The following is a 27,114-nucleotide window of genomic DNA, read 5'->3' on the forward strand; positions in this document are numbered from 1 at the left end:
AGCAAAATATTACAAAAATGTGTGACTATCTGTGAACTTGTACAGATCTCCTTTTTCTGTAAGCTTTCCCCATCAGGAATCTCCATGTGATTCCTGCTCCATTTCAATTGATCTTCTTGCGTTTGCTGTTTGTGACCACATAATTAGCTTCTAATTATAGTTTGTCCATTCTCTAATTATCTACATACAAAATTTGGCCCAATTCTTTTTCGGCATAGAATATCATCACTTGTTCCCTAGTTATTTCTGGAAAGATTCTTGGCCCTACAGTCTGAATTCAAATCCCAGCTTTGTTTCTTCCTAGTCCTGTCACCTGAAAAAAATGGACTTTATTATTTCCCTGTGCCTGAATTTCTCCTATATGGAAGCATATTGTGGCACATAATGTGTTTGCAAAAGTTATTCATTTTTTTACATTACTTCAAATACATGTGCGGTCTTTCTCACCACCCCATGCGGGTTGTGGGCTTCATGAAGTCAAGAATCCTGTTGCATATTTCTTGGATCAGTTGTAGTATCAAGCACAATGTTGGATGTTTGTTGATTGACAAGCTGTTTCTCCAGCTTGGAAATAATGAAAGCTATTTCCCAAACTCTTTTTTTTTTTCTGTCGGTTTGGGTTTTAGCCAGTGCATTCTTATAAGCCAAATGATAATTTGAGTTACTGGAAGCAACACAAAATATGCTCCCAAGTTCAATAAGCAAAAGCAATAGATCTAAATGACAAGCTCCATGTACCAAAAGAGGCCACACATTCATCTTTCTGTGGGATCAATTCGGGGCAGATGCGATATCACTTGTAAAACAAGCACTGATTCTGTGTTCCCTGTAATGGATGTATTCTATTTCTACATCTTGAATCAACATGGGTTTTACCTGAGTTTACTAATCATAGTTACATTTATTGAGTGCCTACTATGCAGGAGTGTGTTGATAAACAGGCTCTTGGGGGAAAATAAAGCCCTGCTTTGTAGAATCTGCTGATTTCCATGGAGGAAATACTCTTGCCATGGTCAATTTCAAGCTACTGACATGACATCACTGAACAAATGATCAGCCCCCAGCCACCTCCCCTACTATGGCTGACGCTATACATATATTAGCAATAACTTTCACAACACCCCTACAAGGAAGATATTATTGTTCCCACGCTGTCAGTGAGGAAGCAGGCTTGAAAAATGCTTTGCCCCAAATCGCATAGCTAGTAAGAGGTGACTTAAGGGTTAAACCAAGGTCTACACGACTCCCAAATCCACGGTTTTCCCAGTACGTCACATTTCCCTGATATAATGCTGTGAACGAATGCATGAATATGGTGGCCCACTAGTCACAAATCCTGGCAGGACTAGATGAGCAGCATTGTGTCCAGAGAAAGATCCAAGACTGCCCAAGAACTCCTGACCCAACCTTGAGAGACATGAACTTTCTCACAACTTACAAGATGGTACGTACCCATTGGGTTAGTCAGGCAGTGTTATCTTGTTTAGTCCTGGCACATTTCCGTGTGATATAATTAACCCAGCCATGTGGTACCTACTCTGTGTCCAGCAGCACCAAGGTCAGTGTGTCTAGGGGAGAGTGTGGAAGGAAGTCCTCCGCACAGAAGGGGTCGGAAGGGACACCATCACGCCCGCCCCTCCAACAGCTGCTGGGCGGCAGAGTATGTCGGTTTTCAATGATCCTGTGGTGTGACCAGAAGGGGAATTTTCAGCACATTGCAAAAGAGGTTTCAAATGAGTTCCTCAGGTTCGGGTTCTTTCTTCTGGTAACTCCGGATCTGCCAGCTTCTCCCTGTCTTTAAAACTGGCACAATAGTGTTCATCTCTTTATATCCCCAGGGGATTAATGAATTCATGCCTGTGAAGGCTATAAAACCCTCAGATGACAGGAAGCATACAAACACATATTGCTTTGCTTTTCCTCCCGTGACTTGGTTTTCTGGATGTCACATCTTGCTATCGTAAGACCTAGACGTAACCAAAGCAAACAAAATAACTGCTTTCCATACTTATAGCTGTTGTAAAGGGGTCCTGTGTTATGAAATAATAATAATGACAAAAATAATAACATCTTGTGTCTGTGTAGCACCTTTCTTCTGAGGAGCTCAAAGCACTTTACAGACACAAGGAAAAATTGTCAACAGACAAGTTATAGGGAAAAAAATTGACTCATGTTGTAAGGAGTTACTCTGTGAGGGATAATGGTTCTGTTATTTTCACAAATTGACTGGCAAACACAGTATCTATTTCTGGTCTAAACCAGGAATAAAAAAGCCACGTAGGAGGAAAGCAAGGGGACTCGGGGTGAGCAAGGAATCGAGAGGGCTCCTCTTCTGGTTATTTACCTGAACTCAGTCTAGACGCAGTCTGGGACAATTCTGACCCCAAGTGACCCCGTGACAAAAGGCTGCTCATTGACCTGGATGTTAATATCAAGGGACAGCTGCCTGCTTTCTAGACCTTCCTTGGGGTTCCTCTCTGGGGTCCAGACAGAGCTTGTTGGATCATCTCAGCAGATGTTGGAGGGTGAAGCTTGGAACCCACACCCAGAGTGCCTCTCCTAAATGAACGGTAGGCCTCACCCTGCTTCTTAAATACTACCCTCCCAATTCCCTATGGCTTCTGATTTTACCTCCCAATACTCGCCCAAAATCCAAGAGGCGCAGACAACCAGCTATAGACCTCAGAGGGGACTCTGAAGTATCAGAAAGAGAAATTAAGTAAACAATCTCATTTACAATTGCATCAAAAGGAATAAAATATCTAGGAATATATTTGACCAAGGAGACGAAAGACCTGAACCCTGATCTTGATGAAAACAATTGAAGACAACACAAACAGAGGAGCAGATATCTCAGGCTCATGGATAGGAAGAATGAATATTGTTAAAATGACCATACTCCCCTAGGCAATCTACAGATTCAGTGTATTCTTTTTTTTTTTTTTTTTTTTTTTTTGAGCTCACAGATGAAATTTATTTTTTGGACTAACCTAGCAAAGATTTGAAAATAAGGATGCTCAAAGAGATAAATGAAGACAACATTTGACAAACAAGAAATTATGAGTCAATGCAGATGAAAATGAAATGAACATATAGATACAAAATATAAGCAATTATAAATCTCAGAAATAAAAATATAGTCATGAAATAAAAAATATCTCAAAAGATGGGATGAATTTTAGACTGGATATAGTTGAAGATAAAAGTAGTGAACTGGAAGATAGTTCTAAAGAATCTACACAGAATGCAGCAAGGAGAAATAAAGAGATTAAAAATAAGAGAAAGCAGTTCAAAGAGCAGGAGAATAGCTTGAGAGACCCTGAAATATGTCCAATAGGACTTGCAGAAGAAAAGAATAAAGAAAATGTCAGGGAAGTAACACTGAAGATATGATAGCTGAGATTATTCCAGAATTACAGAAAAAATTAATAACATACAATAGAATTTTTAGTTTTTACCCAATATGATAATGTGTGTCTTCCTAAGTGTGTTTAAGCAGTTCACATTTATTGCTATTAATTATTTATTTGGACTTTCTTTTACTATTATGCTATATTTTCTGCTCATCATCCTTTTTCTCCACAGTGTATTCTTTATCAAAATAACCAATGGCATTTTTCACAGAACAAGAACAAATAATCCTAAAGTTTGTATGGATCTACAAAAGACACGGATAGCCAAAACAATCTTGAGAAAGAAGAACAAAGCTGGAGGAATCACACTCCCTGGTTTCAAAGTATAGGACAAAGCTATAGTAATCAAAACAGTATGCTATTGACACAGAAACAGCCACATAGATCAATGGAACAGAATAGAGAGCCCAGAAATAAACCCACACTTATATGGTCAATTGACCTACAGCAAAGGAGGCAAGAATATACAGTGGAGAAAAGACAGTCTCTTCAAGAAATGGTGTTGGGAAAACTAGGCACTACATGTGAAAGAATAAAGCTAGACCACTTTCTTACACCATAAACAAAAATAAACTCTACATGGATTAAAGACTTGTAAGATCTGAAACTATGAAACTCCTAGAAGAAAACATGGGCAGTACACTCTTCAACATCAGTCTTAGCAATATATTTGTGGATCTGTCTTTTCAGGCAAGGGCAACAAAAGCAAAAATAAATAAATGGGACTACATCAAACTAAAAGGCTTTCGCACAGTGAAGGAAACCAACAATAAAGCGAAAAATCAGCCTACTGAATGGGAGAAGATATTTGCAAGTGATATGTCCATTAAGGGGTTAATATCCAAAATAGATAAAGAATTCATACAATTCAATATAAAAAAAAAATCTGATTAAAAATGGGCAGAGGACCAGAACAGACATTTTTCCAAAGAAGACATACAGATGGCCAACAAGCACATGAAAAGATACTCAACATCACTAATCATCAGGGAAAGGCAAATCAAAACCATGATGAGATATCACCTCACGCTTGTCAGAATGCTATTTCAAAAACGACAAGAAATAACAAGTGTTGGTGAGGATGTGTGGAAAAGGGAACCCTTGTGCACTGTTGGTGGGAATGTAAATTGGTGCAGGCACTGTGGAAAACAGTATGGAGGGTCCTCGGAAAACTAAAGATAGAACTATCATACAATCCAGAATTCCACTTGTGGGTATTTATCTGAAGAAAATGAAAACACTAATTTGAAAAGAAATATGCACCCCAATGTTCATAGCAACTGTATCTACAGTAGCCAAGATACAAAAGCAATCTAAGTGTCCATCAACAGATGAATAGCTGAATGAACAGGGGAAGGGAGTGGGGGGGGGGGGGGATGGGCAGAATAGGTGAAGGGGATTAAGTGGTACAAACTTCCAGTTATAAAATAAATAAATCCCAGGGATGTAATGTACAGCATAGGGAATACAGTCAATAACACTGTAATAAGCTTGTATGATGACAGATGGTAACTAGACTGATAGTGATGATCATTTCATAATATATAAGAATATCAAATCACTATGTTGTATGCCTGAAACTAATATAGTATTGTAAATCAATTATACTTCCAAAAATAATTTGGAAGTTATCATATTTTATAAAAATAGTGCTGCCTTGTGAAATAAACCTTTTTCACTATGAACAGAAATGAAAGTCGTGGGCCCTACAAAATGCATGCAGCCCACTCAGAAACACTAACATTGTTTCAAAGGGTTGCTGGATCTAGGTTAGGAATCCTTGCTCTGGGAAGGAACCTATTGGAGCGGGAACACCAGTACCGTGTATTTTGGGTTTGGAAGGTTGTCTTCCTGCAAAGAAAGCAGGGAAGGACAAAGTAAAGTAAGGAAAGCTGAGGGCGCCTGGAGAAAAAGGCAAGAAAGGCGCTCAGCAGCGGTTTCTCTCTCTGTAGAGGAGAAATTAAAAGTTCTCAAATCCAACTTTGAACCCACTTGGCTTCCCCCAATTCAATGTTGACGCTGCCCAGGTGAGAGCAACCCAGTGACCCCCCCCCCCCACCCCAGGGGACTCAAACGCAGGGTGGGGAAGGGCCACTGCACCCAGGAGGTATTGCCCCAGTTCAACCTCCCGGTCCATCCACCCCTTTCTTCCAGAAATCTTCCTTTCCCTGTGCTTCCCGTGGGATTTTCTGCCTCAACTCTGGGCTGCCCCTTCCGCTCAGTTCTCAAGCGTGTTATCCAGGTGGATGGGTGTTAGTGAGAGAAAGTTTGGCGAGGGTAGGAAGGGGACCCTGATCCCTGATTCTCAACACCTTTTCCAGCTCCGTGCTCCACGCAGCTGTGTGTATGAGAGAGAAAAACAAGGTGTGTGTGTGTGTGTGTGTGTGTGTGTGTGTGCGCACGTGCGTACGCAAGCAGAGTGGGCCGGGGCAGAGCTTTCGTCACTGAAACGAAGAGTTCCTGTTTATAAACATTTGCTCACCATTTATATATGTGGAGGGAATTAACCACAAAACATGACCCACAACTTCAGGGCCTCCATTTTCACATCCTTCACACCACATACACTTTCTCTCTCTACCCCAAAGCCGCTGAGTAGAAAATAATTTCTCTCTATCGTAACTACAACCAACGAGAAGAACACACTGAGGCCTATGGAGCGGGTAGGGGAGACCCTCACGCTTGGCCCGTGGGGTTGCTCTGGGAAAAGTTATCAAACGGGCAGAATTTGTGCTCCTATCGGTTAAATAGTCCCTTTTGCAGACTCTCTCTTCAACCCTTTCCTCCCGCCAACTGCCGTGTAAAATGCTGTCTAGGACGGGGCGGGGGGCTGGGAGTTGGGCAGCTACATGTCAGCTCTCTGATGGAGGTGGCAATGGCTTAAGGCGTTTACTCTTTCCAGACCTTTTTGAAGCCCCCAAAGAGTTTGAGATCCAAACCAAACGTATCTCTGTAGGATTTGAGGCACCAGCTTGGGCAGGGAGGCAAAGCACCCATTTGTAGGAAAAGCGGAGCTCCAGGTGAGGCTGCCTACAATCCTTTTGTGTCCTCAGCACCATCAGGTGGTGCCACCTAAATACAGCTTCCTCTTGGGGCCAGCCCCCCTGCTTCCCCCAAACCCGCTCTTCCCCCCTCACCCCCCCCCCCCCAGACATTTTCTGTGGAAACTGGCCCAGGACAGGGCCCCACACCCACCTCAGCAGATCATGGCGCATTTGACCAAATAATCCCAAACCCGGGCTGCTTTTGTAGAAACTTTTATCGATGGGACGCTCCTTAGATCAAGGCCGTTTCATTGGGACATACTAAAAATAATACAAGTCAATGGACATTGAGCGTTTAATATATGCCAAATTTGGTGCTAAATGTTTGACATACATGACCTCATTTTGTCCTTAAAACAGCCCTGGGAGGGAGACACTATTATTCTCCCCATTTTGTGATTGAGAAAACTGAGGCTTGGAGAAGTTAAGTAACTTGCCCAAAGTCACACAGTCAGCAGCAGGGCCAGGACCCGAGTCTGTCTGATTCCAAAGCTTCTTCTCCTACTCTCTCCACTTGTACACAAAAAGATCGTCTTCTGGAAGGTTCTAAACCTCTCTTGCATTCAGTCCTAGACAGAATTAGCAGAAAAGCGTCTTCCATGGCAGAGGGCACCTGGAAGACAAAGCAGCAGGAAATGCACAGCAAACAGGTTGGTGCTGTGGGTGAAGGTCCACAACCTCAAAACATTCAGCGGGACCGCCCCTCACATGCGGCCCCGACCACAAGCAGCATCCTCTCTAGACGGTATGTGGATCTGAGGATGGTCCCCAGGTTGGAGCACGATTGCTTCTCTGAAAGGTTTCCAGCAAATGCCTCTAGCCTGTTCTCTTCCTTCCATCTTTCCTGTCTGCCTCTTTCCTTCCTCCCCTCTGCTAGTCCTGAGGGGCAGGGCTCTGCTGGGTGACCTTGAGACACGACCCCTTCTGCATCTATTTCCTCATCTGGTTTGTAAAATGAGCAGAGTAGTTTCACCCCCGAGAGAGGCTGTGTGAATTAAATACGGTACAAAAATGAGTGGCATGCACTAGCACGTAGCAGGTGATCAGAAAATGTTGGTGACCTCATTCCAGTCATTTTCTTTCCTTCTCTCCTCCCTTTATGTTTTCCTTTCCTTCTTCTGGCATTGGACCATAATGGCAATTTTTCACCCCCAGGATCCCCCAATCACTTCCGCAATGTGTGAGTCGCGCATGGAGGGATTAACCGTGACCACCTTTCTTTTGCAACTAACGAATCTTGTGATCTGGGTGCTCAACTCAGTGTGGCCGCTGATGGAACATATGTGCTGTAAACGGGTAGAATATTTTAACTATCTTCTAAAATAATTTTAGATTTTGGATTGGAAGGTAACCTCTGAGGCTCCATCCTCTTCAGGTGCCACTGGGAAGGGCGATGAATTAATTCAGCCGTGCCAGGAGCTGCCGCAAAGTCTCAGTCTGCATCCCTGGAAAGGGTCCTTCTGGGCTGGATGGCACCGTTCACTCATCCCGGCTGCATCCTTGGGAGATGGGCGGGCCCTCAGCCCCCCCTCCCCCTGGAACTTCTCAGCCTCGTCATCGGTGGCAGGAAGTTCTGTATCACAAAGGTGACTGGCCTGGTGCTTGGCCGGTCTCTGGAGACCGGGATGACCCAGGAGAAGGGGACTTGCCACGTCAACCACAGGAGCAGAAAGAGGCTGAGACCTGGGGGTGGACCAGGTGAGGGACCTCCAGGCACCCAGCTAGGGAGGGTTCTGGCTGAAAGATGATTTGAGGAGAAGGGCTCTAGAGGGATGGTGGTGGTTTTGCTTGGTTTTTTTGGATCATCCTTTGAGCTAGTAAGACGGTTCTTTCTGATGAGGGACTGAGCTTGTACTCCCTTCCAGCTGGTTTGGGGGCACTCCAACGGCAGGGATGTAAGCGTTTTGCAAACCATATTCCAAAGAGCACATCTAACCATAATTCCGTGTTCTCCTGTGGGGACGCTCCCCACCACCGCTTTTCAGCTCTTGCTTGGATGGCTGAGGAGTTGGGCTGTGGGGAGGGGACCCACTTTGGATTCAGATCTACCGAGGCTGAAGCTAGCCAAAAACAGAGCAAAAAGAGAAGAAGTTTGTCCAGGCTCAGATGAGGAATCTCAGACCCAGGGAGAGACTGCTCCAGGACACGAAGGCCCCAGATGGCACTCCAGCGTCACTGGGCCCCGGCGTCCTGCTTCCTGAGGTTCACCCTGAGTCCCGTCCAGAGTGCGATGCATTAGCGTCACCAGAAACACAACCACGGCCAGCTCTGTGCCCAGGGCTGCACGGAGCAGCACAGAGAGAGCGGCCACTGCCCGTGAAAGGCAATCACCCCCAAAAGCAAACTCCCTTTCACTCCCCAGGGCCCCCGGAGATTGAGATGCGCCACTGCTCAGCCCCCCAAATGTTCTCTCTCTGCCGGCCTCATCCATGTCAGTCTTTTGAAGCTCTGCTCCGATTCCATGAGCATCCCAGATCTTAAGAGACTTCTCTCCCATGTCCCTTCCTTCCTTCCAAATGAGAAGCAGGTATAAATGCTGGGTACCCGTGTTTCAAAACCAGGTGGAAGGCAGGATGCAGGTCTGGGAGGATGAGTAAGAGAGAAAGAGAGACAGAGAGAGAGTGAATGGCATTATGGGACTGGAACTTGACTTCTAACTTGGAGGACAGGGGAGGGAGGAGGTGTGCTGGGCTTATAAGGCTAAGGCAGCGGTGATATGGGGCTGAGGTCCCTGCACGTTCCGCAGGCCAGGGCACTGCCCTGAGGGCTGCTCAGAGGCTCCCCATACCTGGAGTGCAGTCACCAGCTTCCTTCACTTGACATTTACCACCAACGTGGGGATGTCTTCCATCTCTCCAATTACTTCTTCATGGCAAATGCATGTGTATATATTGTATCATGAGTGCACTCGTGTGTGTGTGTCTGTGTGTATCCTTACAAGGAAAACTTATCCTCCATAGTAAAACAACAACAAGAAAAAACAACAACAGTATTATTAATTATGTTTTGGATTGACTTCACAGAGATCTGGGAACATAATTTAAGTAAAAAACTATACTCATGATTCCAACGCTATTATTCTTATTTGAATTGTAACCCTAGGAATTTTCCAGCCTGTCAGCCAAACCAGCACTTGGGCGGATTGACAGTTTTCAAAAGCTAAAATCATTCCAGTCTTCCGCTACCTCCTAGGAGAGGCTTGAGATTCTGGAGCCCGGGTGGGGCTGCGTCCCTGCTCTTATGGCTCCACCCACTTCCCGTGGTTTCCTGACTTAGTTTAGCCCTCAGGTGGGTGAGTTGCTCTTGAACATGCCAGTAGATCTGCCTTCGAGTGTACTGGGGTGCTGCCTGCTTCTCGCTCATTTCAGTGTGCCCCGGCCCGTGACCTGTTCACAGAGCTCTGAGCAGACCTCATGCCCCTCTTCCACCCTCACTGCTCACCTGGGGCAGGTGGAGGGCTGTCACGTGTGGGCCGTCAACAAGAGGGACTCCCTCTTGCCCTCACTTGTTAGCCCCTTCCTGACACCGAGGGACGATAGAATGGTACCTGAACCCTGCCTGCCGATGGATTTGAACCAAGAATCCCAAATTCTACAGCTTCTGTGCCAATCGAACCATCCGGCTTCCTTTGGTTCCCATGTTTCTACAACCTGTTCCTTCAGTGTTGTGGAACGTAATTCACTATACATCCATTAGGTATACAGATCCTCACTTATACATATGGCAAACATAGGTACATATAGGTTGCATAGCACAGACACATACGTATATATACAAAATATGGATGGTGTGTTCCAGCTCGGAGACCTGCACGCTCACAACCACACCACCACCATCGTCTAAGGGCTGCACAGCCAGCGGGTCTTGATCAGCCACAGGCTCCCTGAGGTCCTCCTGGCTCTCCATAACTCACTTCTGTGCACTCATAATGGTATTCTGCCGCATTACAGGGCGTTTTCCTAACAGGAGAGGACTTCCATTCTGTTTAGGTGTCAATGAAAACAGAACTTTCTCCTTACGATTTTACACATCTGATGACTGAAAGAACTCTCTACAGATCAGATTCTGGCTCCACACATTGCAGACTCTGCTTCTGCTTCCCCATGGACCTGGTTCTGGACCCAGAGGCCACAGGATTTATATGGTGATGTGACCCCAGGCCCTGTACCTTCACGTGTCAATGCCCTACAAGCCAGCACGGGGGCTGAGGGGAGTAACCCTGGAAACAACTTCTATGCCAGAACAGCTAGGAATCACTTGGTATACACTGAAGAGACGGCAAACTGCATCAACAGCCCACTCAGTCCAAATTCAATATCCCCTCCCAATGTAATGTTCCCTTAGCCAGATCCCAAAAATGCTCAAAGCCACTTCAACACCACGAGAAACTAGTGAGGCGTGTAGAGGCAAAGTTGGGTTGGAAAGAGACAAAAGTCTTAACCTACTTATCTTGCTACTGCAAATTTTACAAAGTACATGCCCATGTGAACTGATTATTATGGCGTCTCCAGGTCCGAGGGAGGGATGGTGCGAGTGAGGGGCCCTGAGGTTAAACTTTATTAACCTCCTGGTAAATCCACCTCTGAGAATAGGATTTGGCAACCGTTGATAAAAGGGATACAGGAAATCAAGTATTCCAGCTGAAAGCAAAGCTTTAGCAGAGATGTGGAATGCTCAGGACTCTGCGGTGAGCAGAAGTTCATTTGGGGGAACAGTTGTGGGCCTCAAGTGCGGAGAGGATGTTGATCTGAAAGGCAGGCCAAGTGCAAAATACAGAGGGTTGCAAACGTTGGGGTGAGACATCTCAATGTCAACTGTACAGCGAGAAGCTTTGAAGATTTGCCCAAGGCTCAATGTGGGGACGGCCCCTCTCAGAGCCAAGCTTTGGAAAAATGAATCAGGGATGGGTGGATGGGTGGATGGGAGGAAGGGAGACCAGCTCAGAGGCTGCCGTGTCCTGCACTTTAGAATTCTTTGGGACAGAAACACACGCTCCCTGACTCACTAGCCCTGGGGCAGTGCCAATGCCTCTTCCTGCCCTGCCCCTGTACACCCTTGGATCTGTCCTCAACCCAGCTTTACCTGTGGGGTCGAGATCTCCAGAACTGCGCTCCACGGCCCGTCACGGTCCTCCCTGGGTACCGACTCTCGGGAGTGTGGTTCTGATTGACCTCACCTCCACCGGCGCCCTTGCCGCTGGTCTCCCCAGGCCAGGAGGCAAGAGGACACAGTGGCTTCATTCCAGGAAGAAGTAAAGAGCCTCCATGGGGTGGTGGCCTTGGGACTGGCATGGTGGAGACCAAGGGGAGAGACAGCCAACCTGGCAACTAAGTGTATGCAGACAGCGAAGAGGATGAAAGGAAGAACATTTGTGTGTTTAGCTGGAGGAGCAGCACGCGGAGTGTAAATCGATGCACTTTGTCGAGGATATGCCCACTTGGAGGAGAGTGGCATCCAGCTGCTTCGTTTTTAGAGCTTCCTGTGTTTGAGCGTTGTTCATGGGGAGGTTAGAGTGCCTCCTTTACCTCTTAGTACCCCCTCCGCCTGCACTCTCTCCCCAGGTGGTGTGACCAGTGTCCTGGCTTAACTTCAGGGTAGCACAGGGACCTGGGCCACTGCCTTGAGCTATATACTCGCTATCCAGGGCTGGTGTTGGTGGTGCACTTGCTACAGTTGACCTTGTGCTTTACGATAAGCACCCATCTGACTGGCCAGCACCCCTGCCACGGTGGTTGTTGACTTTTTATTGTGGTAAAATGTATGTAACATTTACCATTTTAACCATTTTTAACGGGCATTAAGTACATTCACGTTGCTGTGCAACCATTACCATCATCCCTTTCCAGATCTTTCTCATCCTCCCAATCTGAAGCTCTGTGCCCAGTAAAAATTAACCCCTCATTCCCCTCTCTCCCAACCTCCCATCCTACTTTCTGTCTCTAAATTTGACTCCTCTAGGTACCCCATATAAGTGGAATCATACAATATGGGTCCTTTTGTGACTGGCTTGTTTCACGTGGCATAATGTCCTCAAGGTTCATCTTCATCGTAGCAGGTGTCGGAATTCCCTTCCTCTCTAAGGCTGAATGATATTCCATTGTATGGATATATCACATTTTGTGTATCTATTCATCCACCAATGGACACTTGTGTTGCTTCCACCCCTCGGCTATGGTGAAGAGTGCTGCCATGAACATGGGTGTACAGATACCTGTTTGAGACCCTGCTTTCAATTCTTTTGGGTACATGCCCAGAAGTAGAACTGCTGGATCATATGGTCATTCTATGTTTAGTTTTTTGAGGAACTGTTGAATATTTTAAATAGCACACCTGTCATAAAATATATACAAGTGCTACTCAACATCTCCACATAGTATCTAGTTAGCAGCTCAAAGGCAAAATATTCAAAACCAAAGTCTTGATTTTCCCGCAATCCTAATCCTCCCCAATGCTCCCCACCTCCATAAATGGAATTGCCACGTGGCCAGGGCTGAAACACTTGGCATCATTAGTGACTCCCCTCTTTTTCTCACTCTCCACATCCAACCCAGCAACAAACCCCTATAAGCTCTGTTCTCACAACAGAGCCAGAACCAGATCCCTTCTCGCCACCTCTGCTGCTATCACTGGGCCCAGCCCACCACTGCTTCTCACCCCAACTGCTGCAATAACGTCCTAAGACGCCTTCACTCTTGTCCTGCCACCATCCAGTCTTCACCCAGCTGCTAGAGGGATCCATTCTAAATGTCAATCAGATTGCATCACTCCACTGATCAAAACTTCTGAAGGCTTCTCATCATAATTAGAAAAAACCCACAAAACCCCCCGGAAAGTCCTTACTCTGGCATAGGAGACAGCCCATCTCCTGGCCTCCTGTCCCACCACTGTTGCCCCACCTGCACATCTGGCCTTGACTCTTCCTCAGGCACTGATTAGCTGGTGCCTCGGGGCCCTGACCTTGGAAGATGTTTCCCACAACCCATCACATGGCTTATTCCGATGCCTGCCCCTCTGAGAGGCTCCCCCAATGATCCCATCGAAAGTAGCAGCCCCGTCTCCCAGCCTTCTAATTTGGCTTCACTCCTCTTCACACACTCAGCACATTACCTGATTCTCTATCTCTCCTTCTAGAGTGTAAGCTCCATGAGGGCAGGGAGAGGCTTTGGTGGCTGCTGTATCCCTAGGGCACCGGACAGCACCCCTCCCCCTCACCAAAGGGCTTCCCATTAGCATCAACACATCCCTGTCTCCAGGCCCGTTCACTTCTGTGGACACAGGAAAGGAGAAAAGTGCTGAAATCCACTCACCTGACACATGGGCAGATTCAGGGCTCTGGGGTTCCCAGATCCTGTGCCCAGTGACTTTTTAAAATATTTTTATTGGCATATAGTTGATTTACAATGCTGTGTTAGTTTCTGCTATACAGCAAAGTGAATCAGTTATACATATACCTATATACATGTATATACATATATATGTGTATATATATACATATACAATCTTTTTTAGATTCTTTTCCCATATAGGTTATTACGGAATACTGAGTAGAGTTCCCTGTGCTATACAGCAGGTCCTTATTAGTTACCTGTTTTATATATAGTAGTGTTTATCTGTGAATCCCAATCTCCCAATTTATCCCTCCCACCCCTGATCCCTGGTAACCATAAGTTTGTTTTCTACATCCATAACTCTATTTCCGTTTTGTAGATAAGTTCATTTGTACCCTTTTTTTAGATGCCACATATAAGTGATATCATATGATATTTGTCTTTGTCTGACTCACTTCACTCACTATGACAATCTCTAGGTCCATCCATGTTGCTGCAAATGGCATTATTTCGTTCTTTTTTATGGCTGAGTAATATTCCACTGTATATATGTACACACAGCCAGTGACTTTTAACTTACAGAATCATAGCCACCCTCATCAGCAGTGTAGAAAGTGCACACAGAGATGACTCTCAGTGCTTTAGGAAGGTCTCAGGCCCACAAACAGCTCCAGCCACTAACTAACGTATCGCCATATCTTAAGTTTTACCATTAGTCATTCTTTTCTTTGTTTAGTCCTCTCACCAACCTTATGCCCATTTGACACATGAGACACCTAGGCTTTCTGTCACCCAGCCAATGTAGCAGGACTGGAGCTCTAGGGTCTGTGTCCTCTTCACCAGGTCAGGCTACCTCCCGAGGGCCCCCTGACCTCCCTGTGAATGCAATGATTCTGGGCAGCACTTCTCTAATGGTATTCTTCAGGGCACCAAGATCACCAGATAAGGAGTGGAGTGAACAGATGCTTAAGGAGGGGTGGAGGGGGCAGTGGCCGGAGAAGCAAAATCAGAAACAGCTTCCAAAGTGCTCCTGGGTTATCTTGGGTTTGAAACATCTTTGTTCTAAGGTCCAGAGCATTAGTGTGAACCTGGCATCGGGAAGCAGCAAGACATGATGACAAATTGTCCTAACCGAGAAGCACTCTGAGTTTCTTGGAAAGAAATTGCTGCATTGAATGGGGCCGGAAACTGGGCATTATTCTTTCAGACCCTCATCTCCCCTAAGCTAGTCACTTGAGCTTTCAAAATAGTCATTTGGTTCAGCTCTGCAAGAGTGACCCTATAATATATTGTTCAAACAAGCATGCTTTTGAGAACAAAAGGGGGAACTCTTCACAGTTATTCTGGACCACAGTGGGGATCGGACTGTCTGGGCTAACGGGATGCACAGTCTCCCAGCTGTCTCTTCTAACCAGGAGGAACTGAGCGATGATCTAGCATTTTAATGCACCAAAGAAGGGAGTGAAATTCCCAGCCCCTCCCCTACTGGAAGGTACAGCCTCATCATTGCCACTGGTGCCCCTGCCACCCCCTGCTCCTTCCCTGGGCCCCGGGTCTAATTAGTGCCTTTCCCTAAAGGTCTAAACTCTCCTTTGAGTGTCTTGCATCAAATATCAGCAGAGGAATGCCGATTTCAACCACTCTTTCCTGACCCCCAGATTTTCCCCAGCACGCCCCTTGAAACGACCGCTTCTGGGTGCTTACGTGTACTTCCACTCGCCCACCCGCAGTGAATCGCCGTCTGGCCCTGCTGGTGTTGCCCTAGGTCCCTGACCACAGGCTTTGGAAATGTCTCTTCAGCAGGGTCCTGCTTACACTGATGCGTTTAAAGGTCCGTTCCCACGCCCAGAGCAGATGCAGAGAGCACCAGAGCTGCAGAATGCAACTCTGCTAAGATCAAAGTGAGAGCTGGCTGAGGCTTCACGTCTGCAACCTCCCAGCGATCTCTTTGTGCTCACCCGGTGAGCAGAAGTGATGGTGAGCTAGCGTGCAGAGACCAACAAGACCTGAGCCCGAAGAAGAGTGCTTTCTGAAGCTTGATGGCTATAGCCTGTGTCAGCGGTGCTTCGACACTACCGCAGCCCAGCACATAGTAGGTGCTCAGTAAATATCAGCTGAGTCATTGAACCATCATCGCCATGGACCATGCTGAGCCCGGTTGAGTCAATGTGATGGACGGGTCGAGGGCTTCACGGTGAATTCTGGAATGTTAGCGCTAAAAGAGATCTTAGAAGTCATCCAATCCAGCCCCCCAAATGAGAGGTTTCCGACGAGAAACCCAGGAGAGGGCCCTGAGAGGTAAGACGACCTGCCCACATTTTGCTAATGTCAGGAGCCACACCAGGCTCAGGTCTCCTGACAGCTAATCCTCTGCTTCTCTGTCTACACCACGATTGTGCCCCAGGCCAGCTGGGCCTTTGATCACCACGATTGGCCTGATATCCCACAGCACGACCCGGACACTTAGGCTCAGCACCAGAAACCCGCACTTTGGCCTGTAACCCTAGTGCGAAGTCTGACCACACTCCTGTGCCCCCCTGCCCTCCCCTCAACCCCAGCAAAATGACTCTCTCCCTCCTCATGGTGTGATTTATTCGTCTCTCACGCCGCTATCCTGTACCTCACGCTGCTATCCTGTACCTTTCCCCGCTGTATTCCTATTGGGTCCAGAGGTATCTGCCTTCCTTACAATTTTACCAGGAACAATATCTTTTTCACCTTTGTTTCTCTAACACCTCCATTGCGCTTAACACTCATGTATTATAGGAATAAGTGACTTGCTGTGTGACCATGAGCCAATTGTTCACCATCTCTGAGCCTTCTCTGGGATCTGTAGAATAAACATGAGCCTGCTGACCTGTATGCAGCATGGCTGGGTCCTAATGTATATACAATCGCACAGAGATCTTGGAAATGCAGACTCCAGCAATGGTGCTCAAGAGTAGACGCCTGGTACTGAGAGCATTTCTTGGAGAAACTGAAAGGGGACTTTTCTGTCTGTGATGCAAGAAACGGAAGATGGTTCTGAGTGGCTCCAAGCTCATGCAAAACTCTGTGTATCTGAGCACCCGGCCCGGAGCCCAGCGTCGGCTTTCGTTGGGGGGGAGGAAGGAACCTGGTAGGGGTCCGAGGGTGCAGACGTCTTGTGGCGAGAGGGCGTGACTACACGCCGAGCCTCCTCTTCGAGGCGCCCTGAGCGCTGCCCCGTCGGGGCTGTCCAGGCCACCTGCCCGCAGCGCCAGCCAGTGAGGGAACAGCCTCCCTCGTCAGCTGGGTTCCTAGCACTGCAGATGGAGTGGGGAGCTGGCTGCTTTTAAGGAGAGGCGCTCCTTTCCTGTTTTCCACTGGCGGCCAGCTTCTGAGTCTCCTCGCACCCCCTGCTGCTTCCCAAAAGCAACTTTTTTAAAAAAAAGAATCCAAACCGTCTGGAATGAGAAAGGAGAAAGCTATCATTACGTGCGCTGCGTGGTGGCTTCTGCTGGCTCTGCAGTCGTTTGGAGGTTGTCGAAGGGACGACCCTACCGTCCGGACGTGGCCTACGGGCCTGGTGCCAGGTGTCTCCTCCCAATACCATCAGCTCTTCTTGTACATATCGAGCCCCTGCGGGGAGAACACAGCCCTGCCAGCCTCTCATCCCGATTAGAACTGGCTGCCTCTCATGGCTCGTGGAGCCCATGTCCATTTAGAACAGAAGGGGCTCCAGAAGGCTGCCTGAGTTAGCAAACAAGAATACAGGGCACCCAGTTAAATGTGAACTTCACACACGCAGCGCACAACTTTTGGCGTAAGTCTGTCCCAAATGTTGCATGGGACATACTTTAGAAAATATAACATGTAGGACACAGTTGCATTACAAAAATGATTCTTTGTTGATCTGAAATTCACAGGTAACTCGACGTCCTGTTTTGTTTTGTTTTTTAATCTGGCCACTCTTTTCTGAGGTCCACAGAGAGTCCCAGACCACAAAGCCGAAAAGTCCACTCTCCCCAAGAGAGGGTGGTATGGAATGTTTTCCGTTTGGGAGAGGCCAGCAAAACCAGGGGCAAGAGAGGGATGGCTGTCTTGCGTCACCAGGACAAAGAGGAGAGACTTCTCACACCTAAAGGCATCCACATTATAGGTGCCTAGGCTTGTTTGGAAATATCAGCATTCAGGGGGAAGATGACAGAGATGGTCCCAGGCCACAGGGCCTGCAGATGAACCTGGTGTGCCCAGAGGCCAGTGGCTTGACCAAAGAAGGAGGAAGAAAACCACGGCCCAATTTGGGGGGGGCACAAGTCGTTGGTCATTAATTCCCAGCCCTTTTGGTACCTCCACTCCTGCTGTAGTCTGCTTTGATGCCGGCTCTGGCCCTGCTCCAATATGCGTTAGATGGCTTACAGCCTTAATCTTCATGTAGCTCGAGTTTAGTTTTATTTGAGAACGGTTTACAAACATAGAGAACTCTCAGACATCATAAGGAGAAGATTCAGAATCTCCGCACTGGAAACCAGAAAGTTCTAGAAGATCCGTGAAGGAGAGGCAGAAAGAGTAGGGCAAAGTCTCAACCCCCAGGGTCATCTTCTGGAGGAGGTGGCCGAGGGGAGTCTGGAAGGAGAGAAGCGGCCTCAAAACCAGGTAGATGGGAATGGTCTGCCGGGAGAGGAGGGAGACCCCCAGGAGACCCTCAGCCCTGAGAGCAGAGCGGAAGAGGAGGAAGAAGGTTCTCAAGAAGAAGAACGTGCAGCCTGCTGTTATTTATAAACTGCGACGGAGGTTGAGAGGCTCTCTACCAGGTTCCCCCCTTATGTAAATGACAATTCACAAGGCACCGGGCCTGATATTTTAAACCCTCTCCGTTCACGGAGCGCTTTGTGCTTCCCCTTTGTTCTCTCCAATTCCCCACTTCAGGAACCGAGATCTGTGAAATCGCACGTGGTCGATAGGGAAGTACATCAGAGCTGTTCTCAACTGCCGTCCTCCGCCTCCACCCTCCCCAGCTCTGGTTTCGTCCTGGATATCAATCACGGGCTTTTCCATAAGCCGGCTAACGCGTTTTCAAAGCAGGCACGTCCCCTTCCCATGTTTTGACAGTTTGGCTTGAGTTGAAATACAATTAAACTTTTCGAAAACAAGGGCTTTGAAACACAATCTCCACACTGTGTACATGTTGGTTGTTGTTTTTTTTGGATTTTTTTTTTCCTTAAGGGTTGGGTTTTTACTTGCTGCGGCGCAATGACTTTGCCCTTCGCTTTCTGCACTCAAAACAAACACTGGTTCTAGGCCTTCAGCTTTTCTAGCGCTGCATAGCTGAGAGTGGAAAAAATAACATCTGAAACAGGATGGGCTTTTGATGCTACCTCCTTATGACAGACACATCTGAAAACCACCGCTGGTGAGTCATTCGCATTCTGTGCATACCCTCTCTGAGCAGCAGGAAGTGTGGGTATTTTAAACCCTGAGGCCAGGAGAAGTTTTCAGATGCGTCTTGGCCGGCACCCCTCCCGTGAGGAGCACGGTGGCCTTGCTAAGCGTGGCCCCGTCTCCTGCCAGCCTCTCTTTGCTCTCTTTGCCCTGGTTTTGCTTGTGGGCTAGGAAGCCAAGTCGAAAAAACACAGAGCTAGCGAATTTACAAAACCAACAAGAACTTAAAAAAAAAAAAAAAAAAAATCAGCAACAACAACAATGGGGGCCCGGCGGTTGGTAGGGGCGGCTCTGTGGCCAAAGAAGAAATGAAGAAGTCGGGTCCCCGCCAGCGTGACTCCTAACCCGAGTCGTTAGCTGTGGGAGTGGCCTGACTCTTCTCTTCCACTGTCTCCAAAAGCCAAAAAAAGAACAAGGAGGGGGAAAAAGAAATAAAGACACAGAATTGAACCGAAATGACTTTGGATGAAAGACTTTTTTAAAAAGAAGGACTTGGTGGAAATGGGCCAGATGTTGCCATGAAAGAAGTTATAAATCCTCAACTTGTTTGGGAAAGCAGGTCCAGGGAGGGGCATTGGGAGCTTCTGAAGACGCGGCCCGGCAGGGCCAGGGGCAGCCCAACTGGCCTCGTCATCCAGCGCCAGTGGGAGACCTCAGCTTCCTCTGTGGAAGGAGGAAGTCTTTCCAGAACATCGGCCTCTGATGATATGGAAAGGCAGTGGATTCATGCAAGAATCCATGTTGCGCTAATGTTTTTGTCGTTGTTGACAGTTTTCTTAAAGAGGTGGAGTCGTTTGGGAAACGCAAGCCCGGCTTTCAGCATTTTTAGTCCAAGAACGTGGTACGACCCCTGAACCGCTTGGGAGCCGTGTAAGCCACAGAAGCACCCCAACTGTGACATGGTACTTCTGTTGTCACAAATGCCAGCTGCCTCCTCGTCCTAATGGAACCTAAAGGTTTTGTGGGTGGAAGAAAATCCCTGAGTGGCCCCAAGCAGCTCCAGAAAGGGTCAGATTACGCAAAGCATCACGGATTCTTGGAGGGGTTTATCACGACATGCACCCTCCTCAGGATGGCTTTGTGGGAGGACTGGGGTGGCGGTGGAGGGTATCTGGGCACAGCACAGCAACTCGCAGCATCTGGGATCATTCACAGAGGCAGCCCACGGGACACACAAGAGACAACCACGTGGATTAGTCTCCTACCACTGCTGTAACTAATGACCACGAACTTGGTGGCTCAAATAACACACGTTTATCACCTTACCATTCTATAGGACAGAAGCCTGACACGGGTCTCATCACACTAAAACCGAGGGACAGCAGGGCTGCGGACCTTCTGGAAGCTCCAGGAGAGCATATGTGTCCATCCCCTTCCAGCTTTTCGACGTATCTCTTGGTACCTTTCTCCCGATCTTTCACATCTCCTCGGACTCTCCTCTTCTGCCCCCCCCATCTTCCACTTTCGAGGATCCCTGTGATTGCACTGGGTCCACTTGGAGAATCCAGGATGAGCTCCATGTCTTAAAGTCAGCAGATAAGCATCCTTAATTCCCTCCGCCACCTTCATTCTCCTTCATCATGTAACCTAACACCTTCCCAGGTTCTGCGGATGAGGCTGGGGACATCTTTGGGGGCCACAATTCTGGGAGGGTGGTCTGTAGTATCCTTTGTGAGCCTCACCGAGCATGAGACAGTTTCTCATTCATAATAATGTAATTGATATAATACACATATACTATCTGCCAGGCATGGTTCTAAGCACATCATGTGTATTTAATCTTCATGACAGTTCTGTGATGTTAATACTTGCCCCGCTATACAGATGAGGAAACCGTACAATGTCCATGGCCGGTAAAGGGTGGAGACGGGGTTAGCACCCAGATTCCAGGTGCTCTAGATAAATACAGGGGTACCGCCTTCTAAATCCCCAGGACAAGCCCACCTAGCCCCTTGCTCCCGTAAGTCCTCCTGCAGAGAGAGAGGGCTCCCTGTTATGTCAGAGGCCCTGTCCAGCAGGGAAGCGTGAGTTATAAAGTTCAGTTCATCCTGCTGGCCTCACACCGTCCGTGTCCTGACCACGTGAAGCTGAGTTTCCAGCTAAGAATTTGGAGGAGCCAGAAACACATGCAGCCTGGCATACTCAGCTTAGACCGTGACAATACAAGCCGGTGACAGCTGATGCACGGAAATTGTCTTGCTGCTTTTTTCCCTGAGTGGAGAGGGCCTTCTGCAGAGGAGAGGAAACTGGCATAAAATAGAATGTGGTCCCACCCTTCAGGGGACCCTGGAGTCATCTGATTGGAGGGGAGAGCGTGCACGTTCACACGGGGAGGTTGCCTACTCATTTGTGTCCCCCTCCTCAGCCTGGCCCTGTGACCCCCTCTGTGGAGGGACCCCTGCCCACCAATGTCTTCTTGACCTGCCCACAATGACAGAGGAAAGTCAGAGCTGGACACCCAGACTGGGGGTTGCCCCCAGCCCCTCAATATTCTCAGAATTTGGTCCAAGATGCAACGGCAGGGCCCCAGTTGGCAAGATCGACCCTAAACCAGAGAGAACTGAGAGCCAATGTGAAGGTTCTCAGGACCCCAGGGAAATCCGCCGAGAGAACCTCCACCGCCAAGTTCCGCAAATTTCACAAGTTTGTTACAAACCCCACAAGTGTTGTTCGGTTGCTTAAAAACGATTTAATTTTTGCAATCTCTCAGAGAGAGGGTGCCCCAAATTAAAAGTGATGTTTGAAAAATAGCAGCTATGGGGGGTGAAAGATGGCTCTTCTCTAAGGAGGAAAGCCAGCAGGAGCGGGGAAGCGGCCTAGTGTCAAAGTGAAGGGAACCTTTAATTCCAACTCCTGAGACACGAGATGCCAGGCGATGGAGCCTGTTCCCCCATTAAACAGCTAGAAGAGCCACCTTCGTGCGACTCACCTGGAAATGTGATTGTCATCAGAACCCTGAGCGCCGGGGGAGAAAGGAGGACCCCCCCCACCCCCCGCCGTCATGGGGGAGCTGAGGCCTCAGACAAGCCTGGGTTTGAATCAGAGCTCAGACGCTCACGTCATGGCTCCGACAAGACGCTCAGCTTAGCTGAGCCTCAGTTTCCTCGACTGCAGAGGGAAGGTGAGCGGTTGGGACCTGGCATCGCGGGGGACGCTGGTCTGAGACCATGGTGCCGTGAAGCACGCGACCGCTGGTGCTCTGGGGGACCCTGACCACGGTCGTTGCTATTGCTGTCACCTTCCGTGTCGTTACTCCTGGCATTGATGTCATCATCAAGATGGCCTTCTTAAGAGGTCATTTACAGGCCAGGACCCTTTGTGACCTCTCAGGCTTCTCACACAATCGCCATGAGGCCAGAGGGCGAAGGGACGACCCGCGTGAACTTGGATGAGAGAGGTCTGCCTGGCCCCGCAGCAGGCACGATGCGGCCTCGGTTCAGCGCGGGTGTCCCGAGCACGCGGCCCCGACAGACGGCACAGCTGCAGCCGCAGCACCCGTGTCGCCTGAAGCCTGTCCCTCCCCCGCGCCTTTCACATCCCTGGACCAGCAGCGAGCACATCTGAGGGCTCCGCGTTCACAGCCGGGGCCGGAGTGCCCAGAGGGGAGGCGCCCGCGTCGTGGGGAGACGCTCGGCGCTGGCGACCCTCCAAGAGGCGGCCACTGCCACGCAGGCATCGGGGGAGGGACGTGTGCCAGGGCCGCAGCTTTCCAACCTCTTTGCTTGAATGCAATGCTGACGGCATATAACCCGGCCCACATTTTATAGCTGAGCACCAGACGGCTGTGTCCATGGTGTCGCTCTTGGTATCTTTCGATTGCCTGGCTACCTGACGTCATTCAAGTCACCTGGCTTTCCCCAGCACCGGCCTGGCACACGGGCAGGTTTGGTGCTTCTCTACAGGACGGCCCACCCTGGCCTGCACGAGTGGCCAGGGACAGCTGAGTGGTGGGCTCCGGGGACTGACTCACCCGCAGTGGCCACACAGGGCGCCTAAAAGGCGGGAAAGCCAGGGCGCTCCGGGTCTCCCCAGGGAAGCTTTCCCCGCAGGGTGCTAGACATGCCGACCTTCCACCCGGGCAGCAAACGGGATGGCTGCGGGGACCCACGACTTGGCCGTGTGACAAACAGCAAGCGACCACACCCATTCCTGCCAGTGCAAACCGCATGTGGCTTTGTGGCCTCGAGGGTCTCGGGAATTCTTGTCTGTTTGCTAAATGCCTCTCTCCTGGGGGCAGGGGGTTAAGATGCTGCATTCGCTCCGAGTGGACAAACCTGGGGGACGTCACTCAGTTCCAGAAAGAAGAAAAGGCACCATACACACACACCGCAGGTGAATCAGCCTGCCTGGCTCTTGGGAATCTGACGACCTCAAATGTCCAACAGTCATGCACAGTGGACACCAATCGAAAGAAAAGCCAACTGGACAGCAGTGAGAGCAAGTGGTGCCAGGCTGTGTTTTAAGAGCTTCACGTGCGTTAACTCATTTAATCCTCATGACAACCCGACGAGCTAAGTGCTGTCCTCACCCCCATTTTACAGTGAGGAAACCAAGGCAGGTTAAAGAACACGCCCGAGGTGACAAACCTCGTAAGTGATGCTGCTGGGCTTTGACCACTTAGTCTGACCCACGCTGGGAACACTTCTGACTCCAGGGACTGTGTGCTTGATCTGGACACCAGGCTGGATAATGACAGGACACCCTGCAAAGCAAAGAAAGAGGATCTAAGGATGCCCAAAGCCTCCCTCTGGCAGAGGGGAAAGACGGGTGAGTGAGACAGGCCAGGTTTCTAAGCTGGCTTCCCTCCCGGGAGAGACCTTCTCTCCAGGTCTCAGAGGACCTGGCAAGACCTTCTTACTCCACCAGAATGAAGCTCACAAGTGCTGGAAAAGTACCGCCACCCCCAAACCCTGTCCCCAGCCCCACTGTGCAAGGAAGTGCCCCTTGCAGTGGGCTGTGGCAGTCACTTGCGTGGTCAGGGTTTCCAACTGCAAACAGAAGAGGAAACCACGCCAGGAAGAAGCACACTTGACCAACCCCACGTGCAAGCGTGTAGGGGACCCCGATGCACATGGTGTTTTGGGAGGACCGGAAGGCCGGGCTGGGTGGGGCTGCCTCCCCAGAGGATGCGGTGTGCTCGGGGCTGAGCTGGCTCTGGGAGGACCAGGGGGGAGGGCCGGCAAGGAGCAAGGGAGGGACGCTGGTCCAGAACCCCACTCTGAAGAGGAGGGCACTTCCTGAGAGCCAGCCTCAGGCCCCTGGAGCAGTTCTAGGGAACGCCCAGGGGCGTTTCCTGGGCCTCCACCAGCCTGCGGCCAGTCACCCCTTCCTTCCGCAGGTGACCTTCTGGCCCAGCCCCAATGAGCTGAGCCAGCCTCTACCCACACGGAACACACCAGGAGGGTTCCCTGGAATCGCAGCCATTCCCCGGGGCTGTTTCACAAGCCTCTCAGAATCTGCTGTGTATCTTGACTTGAGGCATGTCAGGGGCAAGATGGCCAGGAATGCATCTGGGTCCTTGTAGAGCCAACAGTCACTGGAGCTGATGCCTCATACATGGGCAGGGCGGGGAAGGGGAAGCAATCTGATCAGAAAGCAGAAATCTTAGTTTGATTCCCATCTCTGCAACTTGCAGGCCGTCAACCAGAAGCATGTCCCCCTCCTCAGAAAAATGCGGATAATCATACCCATCCCACAGAATTGTATGGCTGTGATCTGAGTTACTGGGTCGCTTATTTGCTGAGCACTTGAGCACCCATTGTACGTGGAGCATTGGCAGTGAAAGGGCTCTGAAATCAGAAGAGTACCCCATGGGCTGGAAGGAGGAAGGGGTGCTTGTCTCAGGAGCAGAGCTCCTGGGGTGAAAGGTAGGCCGAGGAGGGGGCCTCTGGGGGCCTCTGCCCGAGCATCGAGAAGTGCAGGAATCGGGGGCCTCCCATATACTTGGGGTGCCAGGTAGCGTCTGCACCTGGGACCACTGCTTACCTGGCAACCCCCAGGATGGCAGATGGCACCCTGTCTCCGCCTGGGCAAGAGCAGCTTGCAGAGAGGGGACGAACCCTGCTCCAGCGAGCATGCAGCCTGATTCAGCTGCTGTTCTGGGAGTCCCAGCCACCAGCCCTGGAGAGGCCCCTGCCAGGAGTGGGTCCACACTGAGAGCAGCCCACGGGGTGGCTCAGGAAGTTCCCTGGCTGCGTTGATATGCCTCACGGTCCTGGGAGGGTGCTCCAAGTAGCCCACAGCTGCAGTCCCAAGACAGCCTCGGCAGAAAGCCATCCGGTCTGGAAGACTTTCCGCTGGCCCGAATGTCACCTCACACACTGCCACCTTCTCGGACTCCCGTTGGACCGATGGATGCTTGAGGATACTGGTAATTGCATCCTTAAATGATGCTGACAGAGATCATCGCTCAGCCCAGGCACCGGCTCTCTCTTCTCCAACCTTGCTCCACCCCACTGCATAATGGCCGACCAGGCATCTTCAGATGACCTGGCATATGAGTGAGTCCCCAGAAGAAGCCACCTCTTCTCTAGAGGCTATGCCCATTCCTGGATCGAGGGGTGGTGTCTGAGCATCAAGCTAAACTCTGAAGCACCAGGTCTGGTCAGGCAGAGGCAAATTTCCAGGCCCGTGAAACTAACAAGGCTCCTCAAAAAATCACATCCACTCTTTGTCCCTTTAGGGAGAAACTGGGGAGTGAAAGAAATAACTTTGGATCTGATGGAAAGAGTGCTGGGTGTGACATGTGCAGATCTGAGCCTGTCATGTCCATGACTTACTGGCCCTCATCCTCCTGGTGCCTCCAATTCCTCATCTATAAAATGGAACAATAACACTTGTGGGTCGAAGCAGAGTTCCGTGTGTACGTACGTTGTGCAGTTTATAAAGAGAGCTACGAATGTCTGTTATTAGCAGTATTAGGTAGAACCTTCTTGAAGGAAGGAGGGGAGATGGTAGAAATATTTATACCTGTTTACGATTCTGAAATCCTGGAATCTTAGCTCGTTTCTGTATTTTCCAGCTGGTCCGTGACAAGATGTTGGCTTGTGTACACTTAATCTCTCAAAACGAATTTCCTTCTGGAATACAAGACCGTGGCTGACCTCAACCGCGGGTCCATTTCACACATCCAGGATGGGTGGGAGTGGCCTGTGTCAGGACAGCCGCATTAAACACCTCTGGTCTCTACGTGTAGAGGCTGAAATAAAATTCGTTGGAACCTAAAATGAACTGGACCTTGGCCAGTGGATGTTTCAGAGTAAATTGGAACTCCAATCCACATCATTAGCCCGGTGCCGCCTCGCGCCAGCGATGCTTTCCCGCCAGATGCAATGAATCAGGTACCCTGGAAGGCGGAGGGCATTTAACGTGCCGGTGACTTCGGGCGGGCTGGTGAAATGCTGGAACCGGGCTCCATTAGGAGAATCCTCCACTGATTGATTGGCTCTTCCGGGTAAGGTTTTCCAGAAAATAAAGGTCTTCTTGGTAGGAATCTAAGAGGACAGGCATCCTGGTTGTGCTGGGAAGAAGATGGTTTCGGAGCCAGACAAATCTAGATTCAGTGTGGACTCCAGGATGTCAGGGTAGGCAGGGCTTGGGGAGCAATCCCACGGAAAGGGAGGTGGCAGGCAGGGCAACATATATCAAACTTTGATTCTGTCCCCTGCATGCTCCTTTTACTTAGATTGTGTGTTTATTTGGTGAGGGCGGGAGGGAGAGGTGTGCGGGGTCAGCAGCTGTTGAAGATGATGGCTGGATGGAAACCCTCCCAAACCATCCCTTGAGGGTGTCACTGTCTTGATCCAAATTCAGGAACTACCACTTCCCATCTATGTGACCTTGGGCAAGGAACTCAGCCTCTCTGAGCTTCTGTTTTCTCATTTGTATAATGGGGATAGTAATTCCACTCTGGCAGGGTTTTGTGAG

The 27,114-nt window shown here is 49.3% G+C and overlaps 1 protein-coding gene across 2 annotated transcripts in view; it reads right to left on the reverse strand.

The window, feature by feature from the left end:
- The window catches only part of LOC132350918 (uncharacterized), a 276,781-nt gene that overhangs the window by 18,911 nt on the left and 230,756 nt on the right, over nt 1–27,114 (reverse strand). For both annotated transcript variants that reach the window (XM_059900516.1, XM_059900517.1), the window contains exon 3: nt 23,775–23,890. In XM_059900516.1, the coding sequence (XP_059756499.1) occupies nt 23,775–23,890 (116 nt within the window). The remainder of the gene's footprint in view (nt 1–23,774; nt 23,891–27,114) is intronic.

This window comes from Balaenoptera ricei, chromosome 16 (genome assembly GCF_028023285.1).
Source record: "Balaenoptera ricei isolate mBalRic1 chromosome 16, mBalRic1.hap2, whole genome shotgun sequence".
NCBI classification, from domain to species: domain Eukaryota; kingdom Metazoa; phylum Chordata; class Mammalia; order Artiodactyla; family Balaenopteridae; genus Balaenoptera; species Balaenoptera ricei.